This window comes from Phacochoerus africanus, chromosome 4 (genome assembly GCF_016906955.1).
Source record: "Phacochoerus africanus isolate WHEZ1 chromosome 4, ROS_Pafr_v1, whole genome shotgun sequence".
Lineage (NCBI taxonomy): Eukaryota > Metazoa > Chordata > Mammalia > Artiodactyla > Suidae > Phacochoerus > Phacochoerus africanus.
In genome coordinates, this window is record NC_062547.1 from 149,539,019 (window position 1) to 149,562,695 (window position 23,677).

The 23,677-nt window shown below is 42.7% G+C and overlaps 1 protein-coding gene across 1 annotated transcript; it reads left to right on the forward strand.

The window, feature by feature from the left end:
• Nucleotides 1-3,235: 3,235 nt before the first annotated feature.
• Nucleotides 3,236-7,919, forward strand: SPINK9 (serine peptidase inhibitor Kazal type 9). The gene is made up of 4 exons (XM_047774760.1): nt 3,236-3,401; nt 4,114-4,142; nt 6,487-6,611; nt 7,797-7,919. The coding sequence occupies exons 1-4, from the start codon at nt 3,236-3,238 to the stop codon at nt 7,840-7,842; spliced, it is 366 nt and encodes a 121-aa protein (XP_047630716.1). The 3' UTR covers nt 7,843-7,919.
• The last annotated feature ends 15,758 nt before the right edge of the window (nt 7,920-23,677 follow it).

Below are 23,677 nucleotides of genomic sequence, written 5' to 3' on the forward strand. Positions count from 1 at the left end.
TAAACGAAACAACGGAATAGCTGAAATTAGTTGATATCTAAAGGACACTACATCCCAAAAGGCCCACGATACACTTTCTCTTTCAGTGGACCTGGCACATTCTGCGAGTCACAAAACAAGCCTCAAAAAATGAGAGGGGGTAGAAATTATTTCGAGCATCTTTTCTGACCACAATGGTATGAAACTAGAAATCAACAATACATACTGGTACAAAAACAGATACACGGACCAAAGGGACAGAACAGAAAGCCCAGAAAAAACCAATTACAGTCAATTAATCTTCCACAAAGGAGGCAAGAATATAAAATGGGAAAAAGTCTTTTCAGCAAGTGGTTCTGGGAAACCAGGACAGCTGCATGTAAATCAAGGAAACTAGAACACACACACCCTCACATCAGGAACAAAAATAAACTCAACATGCCTTAAAGACTTAAACATAAGACAAGACACCATCAAACTCCTAGAAGGAAACATAAGGCAAAACATTTTTACTTTGCATGTTTCCACCTTCGTGCTTTCTGTAGTTATTCTGCACTCTTGCTTTATAAAGATTTTCTTTTCTTGTGCAAAATATCTTTTTCAATACTTTCGGCTATACTCTTCTTAAAACAAACAAACAAACAAAACAACTTCTACATTTAACTTTTTGAGGAACTACCAAACTATCTGGCGTTGCCGTGGCTATGGCAAAGGCCTGCAGCTGTAGCTCTGATTTGACCCTCTAGCCTGGAAACTTCCACATGCCACGTGTGTGGCTGCAAAAAGAAACAAACAAAGACTTTTATAATTAAAGGAGAATCCATAGAATGAGAGAAGATATTCGCAAATCATATATCTGATAAGGGACTAGTATCTAGACTATATTAAAAATTTAAATGGCAAAATAATGCCATTTGCAGCAACATGGATGGAACTAGAGACTCTCATACTAAGTGGAGTAAGTCAGAAAGACAACGCCAGATCCGAGCCAAGTCTGTGACCTACACCACAGCTTGCGGCAACGTCAGATCCTTTAACCCACTGACCAAGACCACGGATCAAACCGCGTCCTCATGAATCCTAGTTGGATTCTTCACCCACTGAGCCACAAAGGGAACTCCCAGACACTTGTTAAAATAGTAAGGAAGACATTATTCAAGGCATGGTCTTGAATATCCGTACTGCAATGGAGAAGAGAGGTTGAGCTCAAATCTGAAAGCAAGTGGAAATTTTGGCCAAGGACCAGGGTACAGAGCTCAGAAGACAGAAAATTACTAACAGGAGCTATTAAAAAGGATTCTCGCTAAAGGCAGGCCAAGGACTTACACATTAAAAGTGGGAGATGAAGAACTTGATCAGGCATCCAGGGTGACAAGGTATCAATGGAAGGGGGGGATGACTCAGGAGGATGCTATGCTAAGACAGGGCTGTTCAGGCCAAAGACATGCAGTGGAGGAGAGGTGGGGGTATGGGGAATGGGGGCAAGGTCAAGGCCTACTTAAGACGAGAACTCAGAGAGGCCCAACTGAAGTTGGGTCGAGAAGAGAATCTTTGTCAAGCTACAATGAAGACAGTGGCAAGTCTCTCGTTATTCATAGTATACCCAAGCTGTGTTATAGTCTCTAAGACAGAATAAATCTTCATCAGTAATTACCGAATAAGCAAATGAAGATAAAGAAACCAATACTTCCAGTAGTTCAATAATCTGCACACGGTCACATAAGGAATGGTAGAGGTGGCAACGAATCCATGTCTGCATGACTTGTAGAGTTTCAGCTCTCGGTGACACTGTGATGCCTGCCATTTGGACCAGCCTAGCACAGGTGCCGTTGTTTTACTTTTATAGGGAATCAAATGTGAATTTTAGTCTCTCAGCCTTTGCCGTTACTTCCGTTAGTGGTACACACGGTGTCTTCCAAGTCTATACGCCAAAACTGCAACAGCTGCTTCCCAGGTCTTCTCAGAGAGTCACTCTTTTTGGAAGACGGCACATTTCACATGAGTGTTCTTGCAGTAAGGACTTCGAGTGAAGCATGGTTTGATGAAAGCACAATTAGGCTTATTTACATCATGACGAAATGACTGGTGACTTGTCTCCTGAAAGGTATTGTGCAAATGGAAGATCTTATCACCCACGTATACAACTAGGTGCCAGGACAAAATGAGCATCTCATTCTTGAACCATCAGCCTGCATTTGGGGACCAGAAAAATCACGGCCAAAACTTCAGTGACAGTCCAGCCACTGCATCCACTAGACGCCTTCTTGTTTGAGATGGTTGCATAGCTCTTTGTCCCTGGCCTCGGGGAAGTCCTCCTACTGAGACCCCCTAGATAAAGGAGCTTCCAGCAGAGGTCTGGCAGGTAAATGAGGTGTGAATACTCCCCAGCTTCACCCACTGTACTATCTCCCCACATCTGGGATTCTGGGGGAAATTCCCCCTTTCCTAAAAAGCATGAATCGTTTCTTTGCACTGAATCAAGTCTTGAATATTGACACATTCTGTCTGTGCCCAGTCAGGGGCCTCGACTGTCAACTTTTCCCTTTGATGCTGCAGAAAACAAGAGGAAAGACGGGAAGCAGAAAATGCTAAAACCTATAAAACTGCCACGGTGATGACTGTTCCTGGAAAAGGCAGCGCACCAAAGAGTATACAGTAAACCCAGTGAAATTGCCTAACTTCTTGTGACCTCACTCCCGCACAGTAGAACACACAGCAATGGTTATCTGTCCGATGAGTTACAAAGATCAAACTGTGTAACAAAGGAGGAAGCACTCAAACTTTCTAAAAGGAGAGCACAATTTTCCAACAATTATTATTATCAGTTCGTTGCAATCTCTAAGAAATGGGTAATTATATATCTGTATACATTGTTTCATTTTTTAAAGTTTTATTGAAGAATAGATGATTTACAATGTTGTGTTAACTTCTGCTGCTCAGCAAAGTGACTCACACGTATATCCACGTACATCCATGCTTTTTCAGATTCTTTTCCCACAGAGGTTGGCACAGAACCCTGAGCAGCGTCCCCTGTGCTCTTCAGCAGGTCCCTGTGGACCATGCGCTCCATGGACAAAAGGAAAGCACCCACAATTTCAGGGATGTGAAGACGGAAGGAAGGCCAGTTTTACTGGGTCCTAGTATCTATTAAAATGTGATACATAATGATCTCTTTCACCATAAAAGAATTTCCAAAGCTAGGCAGATGTTTCTGACCTCCTCCCGGGATTCTGTTTCTGGAAAGAGCTATTTCACAATGAAGCAGGAACTCTTGACAATATATAAGGCAGAAACCAAGTGGGCCGGGCAGGCACCAGAAAGTCACGCCAACTTCCTCCATCCGACTGCTGCTGGCCGCCTGAGCAGCATGAGAGCAGCCGCCTTCACCCTCCTCGTGGCTCTGGCACTCACAGCCCTCTTCGGTGAGTATCTCCCTCCCGCCTCGGCCCTGCCTGACGCCGAGGGCTCAGGTCGTCGCCTACCCACGTAATTCTGGAACACACATCACGCAGATAAGAAGAGCTATGAAAGGCAGTTTTTGGTCTCCGACAATAAATCACTACAGGGGCCAAGAGGACCCACATGGCCAACTAAGGCCACAAACACTTAGGGTAACTTCTCGGGGCAGCATTCATTCCCACACTGTGCTTGGACTCAGTGCCACTAACTCTGGGGACCTCACTTCATCTTAAAACCATGCAACCCCTTTTGGCAGCAAGGACTGTTATTTTCCTCTCATTACTGGGTTGAAATCTGCCTCCCCAGGACTGCCAGTGGCTGGCCCAACTTCTGCCATCTATGCTTACTGCTGATAGCTGTCACTTCCAAAACATAAAGCTGATTGTGTCAATATTTTCTAAGGTGTGATTTTACGTAGGAAAGAAGAGGACAAACGCATTGTAATGGCAGCTGATCCATCTTTTGAGCTCTACTCTAATCCCACTCCAAAAAAAAAAGAAAAAAGAAAAGTTCTGTGTGAAGGGCTTCGACCTTTGATAATATGCTCATTCACACATCTCTGAAGTTAATCTTGTATTTTATGACAGGCTGAGAGCTGAAACAAGCCAGAGATTATTCTTTCTAACAAGGATAGAGTCTTCCAGAGCCTAACTTTCTTTTGTCTTCATCTTGCAGACGCAGAATGTGTCAAACACCGCCAACAGGTCAGTGTGCCCACCACGGCATAAATGCACCACTGCTACATAATTTGAAAGTCAGTATCAGTAAGGAAATATTTGACACTCTGTATTAATTAAACTTGTAAATGTTTGGAGATTTATTTTTAAGTTTCAGAGACTGTTTTATTGAGAAAAAGGTAGACAGACCTTTCTAAAGTGGAGGTGGCAGAACGAAGTGGGCAGACATTGAACCATCAGAGGGAAAAGGCTCCGGGCTTCAATTCCAGCTCTTTCGTCCTGTGCCACAGGAAACAGCATCCGCCTCATGCGACTGCTGTGAAACTGAAATGCTTGAAAAGGGCTTAGCATAGTACCTGACCCATAAGAAAGCTCAGTCAGGACAAGTCAGGACTCTTAAAATGTTTAAATAGGTCACACACATCTTTGTTCTCTATCTTACAGAATGAATATTTTAATTTAACCTTTTTCTGTTACTCATATGAGGTAATGACTATTGTTCAGAAAATCTAGGTGTGGGAGCAAAGACGTAAGCCAGTCATCAGGCAGTGTGGGTTCCAGACGAAACTGCTCTAATGCTTCACTGCTTTTTAACTGTGACCTGGGGCCCGGGCAGCTCTTGCCACCTCTCTGAGTCTTTTGTTTTCCCTGTTAAAGAAAACGTGATATTAAGAATATGAAGTGTGGAGGCAGGACTAAGTTCAAGCCTTCCTTCACGAGGTAGTCGCTGCATGAGAATAAAAAGGGTGAATGAATATTACGCCTTCGTAATATTCACAGAAACATGCATATGACACAGATCCTGGCACTGGAGTTTGAGCAGACAAGAAGGGATGAAATCGTGCTGGCATATACACATCAGAGGGCACTGTGATTCCATTCTCTGCGAGGCTCCACTAGCCTCTAAAGCCCTCTGCCGTCATATCAGGCTGACTCATCTTTGTGTTGCTGGCACACGCTCAGCCCTAACATTTAGGAAGTTTGTGGGGGTAGAGTGACTAAAGGAAGGATGAATTAATTAATGTGGCAAATCCGGAAGGGAAGAGGAGTTCCACGCTGAGAGTATTTCAGGTTATCCAAGTAAAGATACTGAAGAGCAAAATATCATAGCTGCAAAGGAACTTACCGATGAAACAGAAACAGACTCACAGACACAGAGAACACACGTGTGGTTCCTGAGGGCAAGGGGAGGGGGCGGAGGGAAAGGCTGGATTGGGAGTCTGGGATTAGCAGAGGCAAACTAGTATATACAGAATAGATGAGCAACAGGGTCCGACTGTACAGCGCAGAGAATTGTACTCAATATCCTGTAATAAACCCTAATGGACAAGAACATGAACCAGCAGACAGATAACGGAATCAGTGTGTGCTACACCAGAAACTGACAAGATGCTGTGAAACAAGCGTATGTCAATAACAGACAAATTAGAACAAGAAAGAAGAATATCATGTCTGGACTCTGGGACAGAAAGAGCGGGAAATGAAGGGTCTGCAGCAGAAAACTGGACACAGTGCAGTAAAGCCAAGGAATAAAAGTAACAGCTACCATGCAGCCACAGTCTCCCACGCCATGTCCTGCTGAGCATGTCACACACGTATTCTCTGCCACGTATGTTCAACTTTACCATGCAGGTATTATCACCTTCATTTTGCAGATAAAGAAGCCAAGGCTTAGAGAGGAAAAATCATTGTCCCAAGGCTCATAGAGGTGGGATTTGAATTCCCGTGTGTTGACTTTAAGGTTCACTCTTCACGTTGCTCAGAGATGAAAAAGCCAGGAAATTCTCTCTTGGTTAATTCCCTACGTGCCCCTGAAGGCAGCTCGTCATCTCAGGAATTGAGAGGAGGTGTTCTCAGCTGCGATGTGAAAATGCACTTGTCTGCTTGCATACCCGGGAAGTGGATGTCAAGTTCTTTGTTACCACTGCTAAGTGGTAAATGCTGCTAAGATAGACTACAGCACTCATCATCATCATATATCTCATACTTAGAGTCAGATTAGAACTTTTTGAGTGAAAGAGACAAATGGCAGGACATACCGAAAACGGATCCCGCAGGTCTGGCTGCCCTTGTGAGAATGCCATGTGGGTTGAGAACTGAGGTATCGACCAGTGTGGTGGAAAAAGATTCTATCTGAAAATAAATTACGATTCAGTTACTAGCTACTGCAATGAAGTTTATTGCGCATGATTTTATGTATGATACAAAGAAGTCTTTTTACTTGGTGTCTCTCAAAGGGGTGAGGTGAAGACAGACCATTGGAATAAGAAACAAATGCATGGACAGCCTTATGAACTTGTTTGGAAAATCCTAAGTCCTGAGAATAAAGGTTTGGTTGAAGAAACTAAAAGCTTTTTATATGCCTTTCCAGGTTGATTGCAGTAAGTATAAAAAGTCGCCACCAGAAGAGAGAGTCTGTTATGCTCTCTATAAACCAATTTGTGGATCTGATGGCAAAACTTACAGCAATGAGTGCTACTTTTGTTACGAAGTTGAGTAAGTATTGAAATATTTTTATTTTTTCTACATTTAAGGTGTAACAGTTAGGTGTTAAGATAAACAAGTAGAAGAAGTGGTTTATAGCATAAGCAATATGTGAATCACTTCACATTGTGATGAATGGAATTCACCCAGTTCATAGCATGTGGGGGTTCGTGGTGTCACTGCGTCACTACATATTAGGACAGTAAGAGTCAGCCAGAGAATCTAGAATCTTAAAGTTGGCAGGAAACTTAAGTCATCCAGGTCAGCTTCCACCCACTAATCTACTACTTAGACTCTAAAAAGGCCACCAATTTGTGGAGTTCCCGCTTGGTGCAGCAGGATCAGTGGCATCTCTGGAGCGCTGGGATGCAAGTTGCCACAGCTGTGGTGAAGGTCACAACTACAGCCTGGATCTGATGCCTGGCCTGGGAGCTCTACTGACCCAGGGTGGCCAAAAAAGGAAAAAAAAAAAAAGGCACCAATTTGCCTCAGAGCCTATACCTGGTTTATTTCTAGGGGCAAGGAATATGCCTTCTCCGAGGCGTGCCAGTTCACATCTGCTAGGAGGAGCTTCAACAACTAAGTGTGGACCTATCAGAGCTCCTCAGTGACTGGGACAAAAGGAAGTGCTATCTGAAAAATCTAAAGAACTTGTTCTGCTTCCAAGTATGACTTCTCAACAAAATACATGCTGGAGGTAGAATAAAATTAAATTTAGAAAATTGAAGAGCAAAAAGTAGTTTAAAGGTCACAGCACCATCACCCAAAAGTTAGATTAGTATGAGCTCAAAAAGCAGGAAATGATGAGAGTGTACAGAAACACGTAGTTCCTATCAAATATTTTCCAAACAAACAGGATTGAAAACAAGCATCTAGTATATGTAGCATAATATTCTAGTTCTTCCTAAGAAAAAAAGTATAAACTTATGAAAAAAGGCTTCTAAATGGGTGTCTTCTTTAAAGTAAACAATCCATTAAAGCATTTTTTCAGAGACATATGACTGTGATGCATTGCGAGCCTCATCCTTATGCAATCAGAACCAGTTGCTAAAATATTCCTAAATTACGGCCATTCCTTTTCAAAACACTAAAAAAATGGAGAGACCTTTTGCAGGGGGGAGAGGGCTCACTGGTGAAGTTTGAATGGTAAAGAAATGCCTATTTCAGCATTTCTCATATTTTCTTTTCTTCCCACAGGAAAACTAAGAACAAGCTTAAATTTGCACACTTTGGAGAATGTTGAGTCCATCTTGTGATTACAACCAACATTTTACCTAATCTTGACATCCGTATGTCTTGATTTCTTTGTAGAATAAAGAAAGTGAGATAAATCTATGTGTGACTCTTTTTGTTTAGAAGTTTAATTGCCTAGATTTGTTTCACTTTGGGGTAATGTCTAATAGACAAACGCAGGGCCACATCCTTGGACAAAAAGGGTCAATTAAGACCAGTAGTGAGAACTGAAAAAATTGAAGGAATCGAAGGACCCAAAGCTGATGCTTCTGGTGCCCAGGCTGAGAAAACATCCGTGCATGTGACTTAGTTCTTGTGTGTTCCTCAAACACGAGGAGAGAAAGAGGGAGGAGCACAAGGAGCAGGATACACTGTTTTGCTAGATGGCTTCTGTGTTTCAGGCACTGCAAGCTGCTTGGGATTGAGACCGCCCTCGATTTCCTCCCAGAGAACATGTTTGTAAAACACGTCTAGTAAACGTGGCTGGGAAAGTTGTGTAATTTTCTTGGAATTAGTTGATGTCTCCCAAGTTTCTCTTTCCCTAAAGTGGGACCTCACGTCTAGGATCTGAAACTTACCCCACTAAGACATTACACATTCAGAAAGCCACATTATTATATGGTCCAAAGAACATATTTTTTCCCCCCACAGAACAGGGAATGTGCCTTGCAAAACTTTTTAATCTATTTATACGTCTCTTCAATTAATACATAGCGATTAATGCCTATTTTTGTGTCTGTGTGAGGTAGGTTTCGTAGCGTACAAGAGTGAATGGAATAGATTTGGTCTTGCCCTCTTGGGAGTTTGTATTCTGCAGAAATATTTGCCAAGCTTAATACAGTATCTTGCATACAACTGATATGCAAATCTGTTCAGTAACACTGAATCGAAATTAACACAATTTCAACTGGATTAAAGCAGAGTCACATAGTACAAGCATTTCACATGTGGAAATGCAACCACATATTCTCTGCAAAAAGGGAGAAAGAGAACTTAGTGTCAAGCCCTTTTGAGCTGTTACAGTCTCACAAATCCATTAGAAATGCAGGGACCAGGACTATCGCCACAACGACCTGTGCTCATTTCCAAAGAACTCAAGTAGGACAGCGTTTGTTGTGATGGTTATTTTGTTTTCTCTTTTGCCTTTTGTTAGTGCTGTTCTTTCCTCAAAGATGCAAGACCATCACTAGGACCATTTAAAAATATTCCTCAAAGAACCTCTTTAAAGAAATTGAAAACATTGACTCTGACCTCATTTATCTTTTTACCAAATTAAATATCCCCATTTTATAAATGCTAGAACTGCATCAATGAGCAAATAGAGAAACGTACCCTTCCTTGTCATGAAGCTTGAGGACTACACAGGAATGATGATATTCACAAAATAGCAAAATATGTGTGTATACATAAATACACACATCGTGCACATATGTATGTGTGTATATGTGACTCACTTAGACGGGCTAATCAGGAAAAGGTCTCCAGGGTAGGCTGAGATGAGGGTAGAGTGAGGAGTGGTAGCCATGGGGTTAAGAACCAAGAAACATCATTCCAAGCAGAGGGAATAGCAGGAGATTGAAACAACAAAGTAGCATAGACAACTGTTGGCCAGTTCCTGTTTTCAACCAGTCTTCCTTCTGAGCCTCCTCTGCTGTCCATTCCCCGGGATCGTTTTTTATAATGCCTCCAAAGTGGTATTTCTAAAACACGGATCTCATCCTGTCATCTCCCTGATAAAACTGCTTTGGTGAGTATCACTGCTTACACTCCATCAGTCCCAGCCACCTTATTCCCCAACCTCATTCCTTCCCATTCCACGTTTCGATGTAGACTGCTTACCACTCTCGGAACCTTTCATAAACTCTGCAATTCTACACATGCTGGTCCCTCTCCCTACACTTCTATCTTCCACTTTCCCACCACTCGTTAAAAATATTCAGCCCTGGAACAAGATAAAAACCCACAAAAACAACTAAATGAAGAGGAGATAGGCAAACCACTTGAAAAAGAATTCACATTAATGATAGTAAGAATGACCCAGGATCCTGGAAAGAGAATGGAGACAGACTGAGAAGCTGTAAGAAATGATTAACAAAGCACCATAAGATTTAAAGAACGAGCAAAAAAAGATGCTAACACAATATGTGAAATGAGAAACACACTAGAAGGAATCAGCAGAAAGCCATCTCAGGCAGAAGAATGAAGAGGTGAGGCGGAAGACAGAGTGGCGGAAATCACTGACACAGAAAAGAATAAAGGGGAACAAATGAAGAGGGTAGAGCACAGTCTAAGAGCTCTCTGTGCTCCCACATACACATCATAGGGGTCCCAGAAGGAGAAGAGAGAGGAAAAAGGCCAGAGAAAATACCCAAAGAGATTATAGCTGAAAACTTCTCTTACGTGGAAAAGGAAACACTCAAGTTGAGGAAGCACAGAGAATCCCTTAGAGGATAAACCCAAAGAGAAACACGCCAGGACACATACTAACCCAACTGACAAAAATTAAATACAATGGAAAAATATTAAAAGCAATAAAGGAGAAGCAACAAATAATGTACAAGGGAACCCCCATAAGGATAGCAGCTGGTTTTTCAGCAGAAACTCTGCAAGCCAAAAGGGAGTGGCAAGTGTGTTTAAGGTGATGAAGGAGAAGAACCTAGCACCAAGCATACTCTACCCCTGGAGTTTCCACTGTGGCTCAGTGGTAACAAACCCAACCTGTATCCATGAGGACACGAGTTCAATCCCTAGTCCCACTCAGTGGGTTAAGGAGCTGGTATTGCCATGACCTGTGGTGTAGGTTACAGATACAGCTCAGATCCCATGCTGCTGTGGCTATGGTATAGGTCAGCAGCTGTAGCTCTGATTTGGCCCCAAGACTGGGAACTTCCACATGCCACAGGTGCAGCCCTAAAAAAGCAAACAAACAAACAAACAAAATTCTACCCACCAAGGCTTTCATTCAGATTTGATGGAGAGCTCAAAAACGACAAGCTAAAACAAGAGAATTAAGAAATATCAAACCAGCTTTATGACAACTACTAAAGGTACTTCTCTGGCAGCAAAGAAAAGACCATGATTATAAACAAAAAAATTACAAATGGGAAAGGTCACTGGTCAAGGCAAACATAAGATGAACGTAGGAAATCACTCAGCCTTTGACAAATACGACACCAAAACTAGCAAGTGTGAGGAGTGGAAAAAACACAGAACACTGAAAATGCATTTGAAATGAAGAGATCGACAACTAAAAACAATTCTGTACATACACAGACTGTTGTATCAAAATTGAGAACCGAAAAGCTACAACAAAAAACACATAAAAGAGAAAACACAAACCCAATACAACACTAAGGGCAGTCAGCAGATCATAACAGAAAAGAAAAAAGGAAGGAAGAAAAAAGAGCTGAAATTACAAATCCGAAACAAGTAAGAAAGTGGCAATAAGTCTATACATACCCATAATTACACTGAACGTAAATGGATGAAACGCTCCAACCAAGAGACACAGACTGCCTGAACAGAGACACAAGCAAGACCTAAGGGCACTTACAGACTGAAAGTGAGGGGAGAGAGGAGACATTACATTCAAAGAGAATCAAAAGAAAGCTGGAGTAGCAATACTCAGACAAAAAAGATAAGGAAGGTCACAAGAGACAAGGAAGGACACTGCATAATGATTAAAGGATCAATCCGAGAAGAAGACAGAACCACTATAAACATATAGGCGCCCAACGCAGGAGCACCGCACTATCTAAGGCAACTGCCAAAGACACAAAGGGAGACTCTGACAGGAATCCAACAACCGAGGGCACGTTAACAGCCCACTTACATCAAAGGCCAGGTCATCCAGACAGAAAATCAGTACGAAACACAGGCCTTCCATGACCCCCTAGATCTGAGGCTTACTGCATATTTATACAACACTCCATTCCGAACGGAAGAATACACATTCTTCTCAAGTGCACCGGGAACACTGTCCAGGATAAATCACATCTCGGCCCACAGATCAAGAATTGGTAAATTAAAAAAAAAAACTGAAATTATATAAAGCATTTTTTTTCCAATCACAATGCTATGAGACTAGAAATCAACTATAAAAAAAAAAAGCAAAAAACAGAAAATTCTGAAGCTAACCAACATGCTACTAAACAATCAATAGATCACGGAAGAAATCAAGAAGGAAATTAAAAAAGCCTAGAGACAAATGATGATGAAAATATGACAATCCGAAACCGATGGGACACAGTAAAAGCAGTTCTGCGAGGGAAGTTTGTAGCAACACAATCCTAACCCAGGAAACAAGAAAAATCACAAATAAACAGCACAAATAAACAGCCTAGGAACCATGAAGCTGCGGGTTTGATCCCTGGCCTTGCTCAGTGGGTTAAGGAGCCGGCATTGCCGTGAGCGGTGGTGCAGGGTGCAGATGTGGCTTGGGTCTGGCGTTGCTGTGGCTGTGCTGTAGACCAGCAGCTGTAGCTCGGATTCAACCCCTAGCCTGGGAACCTCCATGTGCCACAGGCGCGGCCCTAAAAAGCAAAATAAATTAATAAAGAAACAGCCTGAGCTTATACCTACAACAACTAGAGAAGGAAGAATAGACAAGGCCCAAAATTGGTAAAAGGGAAGAAACCATAAATCTCAGAGCAGAAAGAAATGGAGACAAAGAAAACCATAGATAAGATTGATGAAACCTAAAGTTGGTTCCTTGAAAAGATCAACAAAATTGATAAACCTTTTGTCAGACTCATTAAAAAAAAAAAAGAGGGGGGCTCAAATCAAGAAAATCAGAAATGAAAAAGAAGCTACAGCTGATACCACAGAAATACAAAGGATCATACAAGACCACTATAAGCAACTACATGCCAATAAAAGCGACAACCTAGCAGAAAAGGATGTTCAGGCTTCTCAGGCTGAACCAGGAAGAAACAGAAAACACGAACACATCAATCACAAGCGCTGAGACGGAAAACGTGATTACCAAACTTCTAAAAACAAAAATCCAGGATCAGATGGCTTCGCAGAAGAATCTATTAAACATCTATCATTCTGAAACTCTTCCAAAAAACTGCAAAGGAAGGAACACTCCCAGGCTCAGCATTGCCCTGATACCAAAACCAAACAAAAACACCACACACACACACACACAAATTGCAGGCCAATATTACTTATGAATATAGATGCAAAAATCCTTAAAGTATCAGCAAACTAAACCCAATGATATACTAAAAGGATCATAAACCATGATCAAGTGGGATTCATCCCAAGGCTTCAAGGATTTTTCAATATCTGCAAATCAGTGTGATACACCAGATCAACAAACTGAAGAAGAAAAATTCTATGATCATTTCAATAGATGCAGAAAAAGTTTCTGACAAAATTCAACACTCATTTATGATACTAAGTCTCCAGAAAGTGGGCCTAGAGGGAACCTATGTAAACATAATAAAATCCATATATGACCAAGCCACAGCTAGCATCATTCTCAATGGTGAAAAACTGAAACCATTTCCACTAAGATCAGGAACAAGACAAAGATATCTGCTTTCGCCACTATTATTCAACATAGTTTTGGAAGTCCTGGCCACAGAAATCAGAGAATAAAAAAAAAAAAAAAAAAAGAATCCAAACTGGGAAAGAAGTGAAACTATCACCGTTTGCAGAGAAAAACACAGAACACCCTTTGACATAAATTGGAGCAAGATCTTTTTTGATCTACTTCCTAGGATAATGACAACAAAAACAAAAATAAACCAATCGGTACTAATTAAACTTAAAACTTTTGCACAGAAAAGGAAACCACACACACACACACACACACACACACAAGGACAGCTTATGAAATGGGAGAACATCTTCGCAAAAAAGTGACCCAAAAGGGATTAATCTCTAAAATATGCAAACATCTCATGCAGCTTTACATCAAAAAAAAAAAAAAAAGACGGAAGATCTGAATAGACATTTCTCCAAATAAGACAGATGCCAAAAAAATACATGAAAAGACGCTCAGCATCACTAATTATTAGAGAAAGGCAATTTAAAACTACAATGAGGTACCACTTCACACCAGTCAGAATGGCCATCATCTAAAAGTCCACAAACAATAAATGCTAGAGAGGGTGTGGAGAAAAAAAGGGGCCCCTCCTATACTTTTGGTGAGAATGTAAAATGGAGAACAGAATGGAGGTTCCTTAAAAAACTAAATACAGAACTACCATATGATCCAGCAATCCCACACCTGGCCATATATCCAGAGAAAACTCTAATTTGAAAAGATACATGCACCCCGATGTTCATTGAAGCACTATTTACAATTGTCAAGACATGGAAGCAGCCTAAACATTCACTGACAAAGGAATGGACAAAAAAGATGTGGTACAGATAAACAATGGACTATTACTCAGCCATAAAAAAGAATGAAATAATGCCACTTTCAGCAACGTGGATGGACCTAGAGATTATCATACCGAGGGAAGTCAAACACACAAATCATGTATACCACTTATATGTAAAATCTAATAAAAAGATACAAAACATTTAAAAAACAGAAACAAACCGATTTAAAAACCAATCTATGGTGACCACAGGTGAAACCATTGGGTGGGGGGAAGAATTGGGAATAACACATGCTCACTACTGTATAAAACAGATGATTAATGAGAGTCTATTGTACAGCACAGGTAATTCTACCCAATAGTTTTATAATAACCTACATGGGAAAAAAGAATGGATATATTTAAATGTATGACTGATTCACTCTGCTGTACACCTGAAACTAATATGACACTGCAATTCAACTACAAGCCAATAAAATTACATTTAAAAAAAGAAAATTAAAAAAATAAATAGTCATAAAAAATAAAATATTTCAATTCAAAAAAAAAAAAAGAAAAAGAAAACCATATTCAGCCCTAGCGTTATTTTCTCTAAAAATCTTCTCCTATGTAGTTGGTGCTCCTAGGCGAGCATGTATCATATTATATTCTCATTAGCTTGCTGATTATGCCTCTTGTGCTATATTGTGAGCTCGTAGCTGGCATGCTGCAGATGCTCAATTAATGCTTTATAAAGTAATTGAATTAAACTCAAATTAACTGAATTCAAGTTCTATCAACAAGTAAGGAAGCAAACCATGGTGCCTTGTCCCAGATAACCCCGACATCAGGTGTCAACTCCCGATTTGGCTACAATGAATAGCATCTGTTTGCATTCGGCACCAATCCAAGCTCTGAATACTTCCTCACGTTCTCTAACGAGAGCCCACAGATAATAGAGAGTGGTGGCTGCTTTTCCAGGGACGGTCAAGGGCTGACCGAGAGGCAGCTACCTTGCGCACCCACAGCCTGAAACACACCACGCTCCTGTCCTCTGCAGTCATCTCTTGAAACACCATCTGGTAAACACCTCTTTGTCATTCGTAACGTCAAAACAAAACTGCCATCAAGTTTTTTTCCTTTGTGTTTTTTTTAGGGCCGCACATGAGGCACATGGAGGTTCCCAGGCTAGGGGCTGAATCAGAGCTGCAGCTGCTGGTCTACACCACAGCCACAGCAATGTGGGATCCAAACCGTGTCTGTGACCTACACCCCAGCTCATGGCAACGCTGGATCCTTAATCCACTGAGCGAGGCCAGGGGTCGAACCTGCATCCTCATGGATGCTAGTTGGGTTCATTAATCTCTGAGCCCCGATGGGAACTCCGAACACTGCCACCAAATTTTTAAGCAGTCCAAATACACTAAAGTAAAAAATTAAATACGTTGCCAATACCTGTTTCCTACACAAATTCTAAGAAACCTCACTGTTTCATTTCTATTGAGTTCTTCCTCATATTTCAGCAAAGCACGTATTACCACATCCAACAAACTGGTCTTTCTGGAAATGGTCACTCCTCCCTCAGAGAACAAAATTAAGCTGAAGCACTGACCTTGGAATTTTAATTAACAATAAGATCACGGCAATGGAAGCCAGAGCTATAAATACACACCTCAAAAAATACCCACATAGATACATCCTGAAAACTGCTTAGAATTTCTTAGGAAAAGTAACTTTGAGTCCATATAAAAACTTTAACTTTGCTTTTTAAGAGTGCCTGATGAAATCCTGGGGAAAAACTACTAGCGTTCTGAAAAGATGCTTCTGGAGAGTTCAGGGAACGACCAGATTATTTCCAATCGCCAGATTCCCAGGCGCTTCTCTCTGGGACATGAGGCATTTAACACTCAAAAAGAGTCTTGGAGGTTTAAACAACCACGGCCAAGGCCAGCCAGGCCCCGTGTGACTTATCCACAAAGCCTGGCTCTGGGGTTCGCCCCCTTCCCCCAGCCCAGTACCAGGACCCCACATCTGGAACCAGCCCAGCAGCCAGACCCTCTGGCTCGTCACACTTCCCAGCGGTGGTCTTTGCTCCTCTCCTCCTCTCTGCTTTACTGCCCCTAGAAAGGATGCCTGGGGCAGGCAGCCCCCAAATCCTGGCCGACTTCTCCTGTGGTGAAGTCTCCCAGGCCACCCGTCTCTAAGGAGGCTGCCTGTCGGGGCTCCAGTTGGTTCCCGTTTATCTACGAGGCCCTCCAATGGCCTGAGCTGCCATCTGCCTGCTGCCACATCCTTGTGACGTGGACGTATCCTCTGTCGGACTGAAATGATGGGTGACGCCTGTGTAATGTAATGGTTAAAACGGTGACCGCTTCTCAAAACAGTACAGACGGATATCAAATCATGACGCTGTACATAGGAAACTAACAATGGCATATGTCACTTACATCCCAATGTTTAAGAAAATAAAGATAAATGAAAAAAAATCCTAATGGGGATTTAAAAAAAAAAAAGGGACTTTGGAGATGGAGAGCCTTGGGGGTCAAGTCTAGATTGGCTCCTTCTGAGTAACCCTGAGTTAGTGGTTCGACCTCTGAGTTTCAGTTCCCGCATCTTGCATTGGGGGCAAGAGCAGTTCTTCACGGACTGGCGGGAACCGAGGGAGGTACAGCATGTAATACTGCCCCGGCACATAATCAGCAAATGATAAACGAGCGATTGAAAAAGTAATAGCAACAAAAACCTGTGACTGCCCTAAGCGTGCCCCCTGAGCACACTGCATAGTTCTAGTTCAGGGTCTGGCCCCTCACAGCCTTCTGCCCAGGGCCACCCCACCGTCCCTGCCCCACCCAGTCCTCAGAGCCACCCCTGGGAAGCTCCTGCTACCGCAGAGCTTTAGAAGTGAGCCATGGAAGTCAGCAACGCAGCTGGACTGCAACGAGATAGAAATTCATGCTCTGCCATCAGGGGCTTCAAAAATACTTTAAAAGAATTATCCTCATTTTCTGGGCAGAAGACCTAAGTAGACATTTCTCCAAAGAAGACAGACAGCTGTCCGGCAGGCACGTGAAAAGATGCTCGACATCACTAATCAGGAGAGAAAAGCGAACCAAAACTACGACGATGTTCCAGCCTCAGCATGGCCATCATGCGTAAGTCCACAGAGAGCAAGTGCTGGAGGGGGTGTGGGGAAATGGGAGCCCTGCTGCACTGCTGCTGGGCGTATAAATTGGTACAACCGCTACGGAGAGCAGAAAGGAGGGTACACACCCAGACAAAAGTATAATTCAAAAAGATATATGCATGACTATGTTCACAGAAGCGCTATTCACAATATTTAAGGCATGGAAATAACCTAAATGCCCACTGACAGATGAATGGATACAGAAGATATGATGCATATATACAATGGACTACTACTCAGCCATAAAAAAGAGAGAAGCAATGCCATCTGCAGCATGACGGTTGCAACGAGAGATTATAATACTAAGTGGAGTAAGCCAGAAAAAGACAAATGCAGTATGATACCACTTGTACGTGGAATCTAAAATAGGGCACAAATGAACCTATCTGGAGAGGAGCAACAGACTCACAGACACGGAGAACGGACTTGCGGTGGCCAAGGGGGAGGGAATGAGATGGTCTGGGAGTTTGGCACCAGCAGGTGCGAACTAGCACATTGAGAAAGGAGAAGCAATGAGGTCGTACTGCAGAGCACAGGGAACTGTACCCCACCTCCTGGCACAGACCATGATGGAAAATGATATAAGACAGAGAATTTATGAATATATATGTGTGTGTGTGTACAACTGAATCACTTCTCTGTGCAGCAGAAATTGGTACAACATTATCAGTCAACTATGTTTCAAGAAAAAATAAGACAAAGGTTACCTTTGTTTTTCATTGGAAAAATAACAAATATATCTTCCTGTTTTGAGCTCCAAGAGCAGGGGCTTGGGTCCTACTTATCTTTGTGTCTAAAATGGATATTTGCTTGTTTCTCCAGTGCCTGACGAATAATAGGCAGTGCGGGATAAACATGCTATACGTAATTTTTAAGCAATCAGCAAAGAAAACATCAAAGCGAACTTAGGGGGACTACACCAAAGCCACGTACTCAACATCCTAATGACATTCGGAGTTCCGAACTAAATCCCACATTGCTTGAAAAGTACAAAAGGAACCAGTATTTAGCAAAGGGCAGAGGACAGGAGAACCGAAATCTTCCACAGAGGCAGAAAGGTTTTCGAGCCTGTGGGTGCCTAAATCCTTTGCTGGAGAAGAGCAAAACGGGTAGAACTGGGCAGGAGCTGGTGGCCAGAGGAGCAGCAAGTACTGGGAATCAGGGCAGGGGCTCATGAAAGATGTAAAGAGGACAGCTGGTGCTGTTTCTCACACTGTGGGGCAGGCACACAAACATGTGGTTGTGATGATGTTATCACTTAAACCACGCGTGTGGTTGCACGTGTGATGTACAACAAAACAGAGAAAAGACCAGGAGAACAAAGGGGGGGGAAGTAGATGCTCTCGGTATAAACGGGCCCCGAATTTGAGAAGACAGCCTCAGTGAAAAGCATCAGTGTTTTTACCTTTTAGGCATTCTTTTTTTCCTCCAATAACTACAGGTCTCTTTGACACTTTTTTGCTCTCAAAGAAAGAGCCTTATTTCTCTCCTAAAATAGTCCCAAGGAGACTAGGACACTAACCCGATACAGTGGTCCTTGTTCGAGAGAAAGTGGTGCAGGCTGGAGTCGTGCATTTTGCTATAACTGGCCTGAATTCCTCCACCTTCCCTGTCAAAGGCCCCGTGAAGAACCAAGGGCATCTTGTGACAGAAACTGTGGGTCAGAAAAGAGACCTCAGGGAGCTTCCGTCGTGGCTCAGTGGTTAACAGATCCGACGAGGAACCACGAGGTCGCGGGTTCGATCCCTGACCTCACTCAGTGGGTTGAGGATCCAGCGTTGCCGCGAGCTGTGGTGTAGGTCAAAGATGCCGCTCGGGTCCTCCGTTGCTGTGGCTCTGGCGTAGGCTATGATTAGACCCTTAGCCCAGGAACCTCCACAAGCTGCAGGTTCAGCCCTAAAAAGACAGGGGCAAAAGGAAAAAGAAAAGAGACCTCAATACCGATCCGGGGCTCCAGAGATTTCTGGAGAGTCCAGATCAATAAAGCCTCTCTCCTTTTTTTTGGCTACAAATTTACTGTTTGTTTTTTCTCTTAAGTATTATTTTGACATAATTTCAAATTTAGAGTAAAGCTGCAAGAATGTTACAAAGTATTCCAGGAATTTCCTTCCCAAATGTTAACACTTTACTACATTATACTAAATTGTTTATAATTATCTATTTTGAGAGTAAAAAGCGCAAGAGACATTCAAGACAAAAAAAAAAAAAAAAAAGCACCCGTGATCCTGAGGAAATTTCTTGCCATTTTATCCCTTATCTGGATCTAGATAAGGTTTCCTCTATGCACAGTAATATCATAAATACAATTTTACGTTCCATTTTGCTTAACGTTATATCATAAGAATACTTTAATTTTTCATTTGTCTTTTTTCTTTCCTCTCCAACTTCCTAAAGTAATCCACACAAACAGCAACCTAAGGAAAAAAATGGAACCACTGGAAAACTCATGCAGGGTTGGCAATTTTGTTCTATAAAGACAAAGACAAAAACTATGATCTACGTTCGTAATTATTTTGTAGGATGAAATAACCGTTGTAACTTGCACTATTTTTATCACTACACGGTTTGGGTTTTAATTTTTTCTTGTCTTGTCGTGGACTGGCCAAGGTACCAGCGCTGAAGAACCCCTCCTGAGAACGGATGTCCTCGAACCTTCGAAGGGCCTCCCGGCCATGCCCAGGCTTTGCCCGACAGCGCAACCCTCCCACGGCAGCCCCAGCGGGTCAGAATCCGCGACTCCCTCTTGCGTTCGGGACACGATGCACATTTTTCCACCAGGTCACAGTAAGATTTCCCAACTCCACCACCGGAGGGCTGTTTGCCTGGGCCGGTTTAAAATTCTCTGGCTCAGTCTTCTTCTTCATTATTTATGGGGCAATTCTGCTTGTACCCACCTCGTACAGTTTATGTAGGGACTACATGAATTCACGAACGAGAAGCACTTAATATGCACAGACGGGTACAGCGTAAACACGCAACTATATAATACACATTTTGTGTATTATTGTTGTCAGAAATACATTCCATGGTACAAGATGATACAATCCTCACCTCACTGACCGCCGGGGCATCACAGGGTTCCTGGCAGGGGTCTACGCAGTTTCTTCCGGTCCCTCCGGAGGAGCCCAGCCCGTCCTGGGGTGAACGTGGATGTGGACTCTTACTATCAAAACTTCTTATTTTCTCAGGCTTAGACTTACTCCTTGTTACTGACCTTCTCGCTTGTCCTAAATATGGCCTCGGAGCCACAAACACAAAGTTTCATCGGAAACCCTTTCAGTGGTTTTAAGACAGTTCTTTGGTACCTCCCGGGTTACTGCCGTGAGTTGAGGAAAGGCCTATACCAGGCCCCACATTAAACGCTTTAATCACGAGCTCATTTAATCCACAAAGCAACCCTAGTAATCAATTCACGCAAATACAAATGAGAGGGCTTATAAGAGTTACCACGCTCAATCTCGCACCTCGTTTCGTCCTGAAACATAACAGAAGCTCAAACAAACAAACAAAGAGCAGTAAGTCAATGAATGAATCTGCTTTTTTTTCGCATAAGAAAAATAAAGTTTACTGATGACAAATACACCGTCCGACATGAATAGGAAACGGTAAGGTTACAATCGACAAGAACGCTGCCTCCGGAGCTCAAGCTCTCAAAACACGGCTGCACTCTGTTCTCCAGGCAACATCATTTCCCCAGAGCAGCCCATCCGTGCTGGGGGTCTTTATTCACTTCTGGGGAGATAAATGTGGGTTTTCTGTGGCACAGCCTTCCCAGGCCATAGGCACCATGCCCACTCGTGTTACAGAGCATGCCTTCCATCCTGTGAGGAGCTGCCCAGTGGTCTTGTCACAGAGCCACGGAACGGCTCTTTGAAACTGTCATTTTCCACTGTCAAGAGTGTCCTTGCAGCATTTAGCAAACATCTGACATGAAGAATGTTTTGCTGAAATACTGACTCAAGTAAGTTCCGTCCCAATGGTTGGCATCACGAGAAGCGCAAATGCTGCCCTTCCTTTGGACAATGTCAGGGCCTGGTGAGGACACCACTAGCTACGTATGTGCCTTAACACTGAGCGCAAACACGGATGCATCGACCTGTATGTGACTTCTTAGGATTAGCGCTACTTGGAGATGAAGCCGTCATGGTCAAACATGAAAGACAGCCCAGCTTCCACACCACGGGATTCTGAATACAGCCACAGGAACCCTCATGCTGGGTACCTGTGGATGGCAGGGGTCTCCTCCTTCGGAAACATGAATAAACAGCTTCCAAAAAAAGAGTCAGTATGTTCCCAGCAGATACGTGGCTAGTTCACTCCATGGCTCCACGTGCACCACAAAATGTGGGGCTCATGAGAAAGCCATTCTCTACTGTAGACTGTGTGTCACTGCCTAAGCCTTGTCAACAGATACCACTCAATGGAGTCCTCTGTTTGGTGTCTAGTCTGCAACCCGATCTGCAGGCTTTCAGTTGATGAGAACTCTGAATCACGGGCTGAGACGGCTGGTGCCACAGCCACACGGATCGCTTCACCAACAAAGGAAAACGGCACTGCTGCAGAAAACGAGGACGGAACCCAGGAACGAGCCTCTTAAGACTTACTACAGACGTTTACCAGTTCTAATACATTAGGCACGTTTTTAACTTCTCTTGGACCCAGTCTCCTCTCCTATAAGTTAGAGATGAGAGTAAAAGCCAGCTCAGATTTACATGTGAATCAAATTAACAAAGCAGTTTCGGAAGTACTGAGACTTGTTTATGCGCCATCCAAAGGTAAAGCAGCATTAATTTGGGTCATGTTAGGCAATCACCTTCTACAAAGAAATCTTTCGCATTATTCATTAAGTCTTTCAAACCTGTTCTAAGGCCCTGTTCTGGGAAGTGGCCGTTTCTTCACACAGATGACACATCTGGCCGGGATACGAGGCAAACCTCAAAGAGATTAGGCTGCTAATAGCAGATCACATCTCTTGACTCCGCCTTAGTGCCCTAAGCCACTTTTCGCATCATGGGAACAACAGCCCCTCTTGGGACTAGAACATTCATTTATATTTAGAATCTCAACTGAGAACCTGTGTCCAGGAAGGTCTCAAAAATGAGCGAGTCCGAATCTTTTTCTCATTTTTGTTTTCATGTATTTTTTCTCTCTCTATCATAAAATCACTGAATCACATAATCGTATTGTTGCAGCGGACCATAAAATCCATCTAAACCAACTTCCTTCCTAACTCTGTGAGAAAGCTTCGTGGGAGATGGCTGAGAAGTGATTATCATCTAGTTTCCAAGTGGATGAAAAAAAAACTCTTTTCAAAAAGAAAAATATTCAAAAAGCAACCCACTCATGACCTGAGCCAATAAAATATTCCTCCGTCATTCACAGAGACCAACACTGACTCAACTTGTCATCTATGATTATATAAGATTTTAAGAAGTTAAAAACGTATCGCTTACCCGTCCTTCCCATGTTCATTAAATACAGACTATGGCCTGGCATCACTTACTCGACTGACCCTCAACTATCATGACCACTTGCCCCGTTCAGGGTCCTTCTCCCTAGGCGCCATTCTTTTCTTTTTTTTTTTTCTTTTTAGGGCTACACCCGCAGCAAATGGAGGTTCCCAGGCGAGGGGTCGACTCAGAGCTGTAGCTGCCGGCCTACACCACAGCCACAGCAACACAGGATCCGAGCGGTTTCTGTGACCTACACCACAGCTCACGCCAATGCTGGATCCTCAACCCACTGAGCAAGGCCAGGGATCAAACCTGCATCCTCATGGATGGCAGTCAGATTTGTTAACCGCTGAGCCACGATGGGAATGCCTCCCTATGCTCCATTCTTAATCCAAAAGAGCCATCATAGTATTTCCACCTTTGCTGACGGAGTCGAACCTGAGTATGAGGCTGACTTGTAGCCCTGAAGAAAATCCCACGTCAGCTGACACAGCCTAAGAACTGAGGTAAAAATCAGATTTTTCCAAAACGATTGTAATTATAGAAAATGGTCATTTCATCGCATGTGTTACAGAATCACTACTCTTATATAATCTCAAAGTTAGGATAAACTTTTCTATCTCAAAATCAAAAGGGTTTCTATACATCTTTTAATTTGTTAAGGATATGATTTGGAATAACTTATCTAGAATTAGCAGATGAATCTGATATGCTACAAAGTTTTGTAACGTAGCTGAGTATTTACGCCTTTAAGCGTCATTAAAAGAATTTTAGATTCTTTTAACCATTATTAAGTGGAATCAACAGAGCACAGAATTCACATGCGCTGGCTTTGGAGTCAGAGAGAATTCTGTTGGTTCCCAGCTTTGTCTCTATGTGACTGTCTAGGAC

Coding starts and splice junctions, on each gene's coding strand:
- SPINK9 (XM_047774760.1), top strand. CDS start 3,236: ATGAAGCAGGAACTCTTGACAATATATAAGGCAGAAACCAAGTGGGCC. Junction 3,402..4,113: donor GGCACTCACAGCCCTCTTCG/GTGAGTATCTCC, acceptor TTCATCTTGCAG/ACGCAGAATGTGTCAAACAC. Junction 4,143..6,486: donor GTGTCAAACACCGCCAACAG/GTCAGTGTGCCC, acceptor ATGCCTTTCCAG/GTTGATTGCAGTAAGTATAA.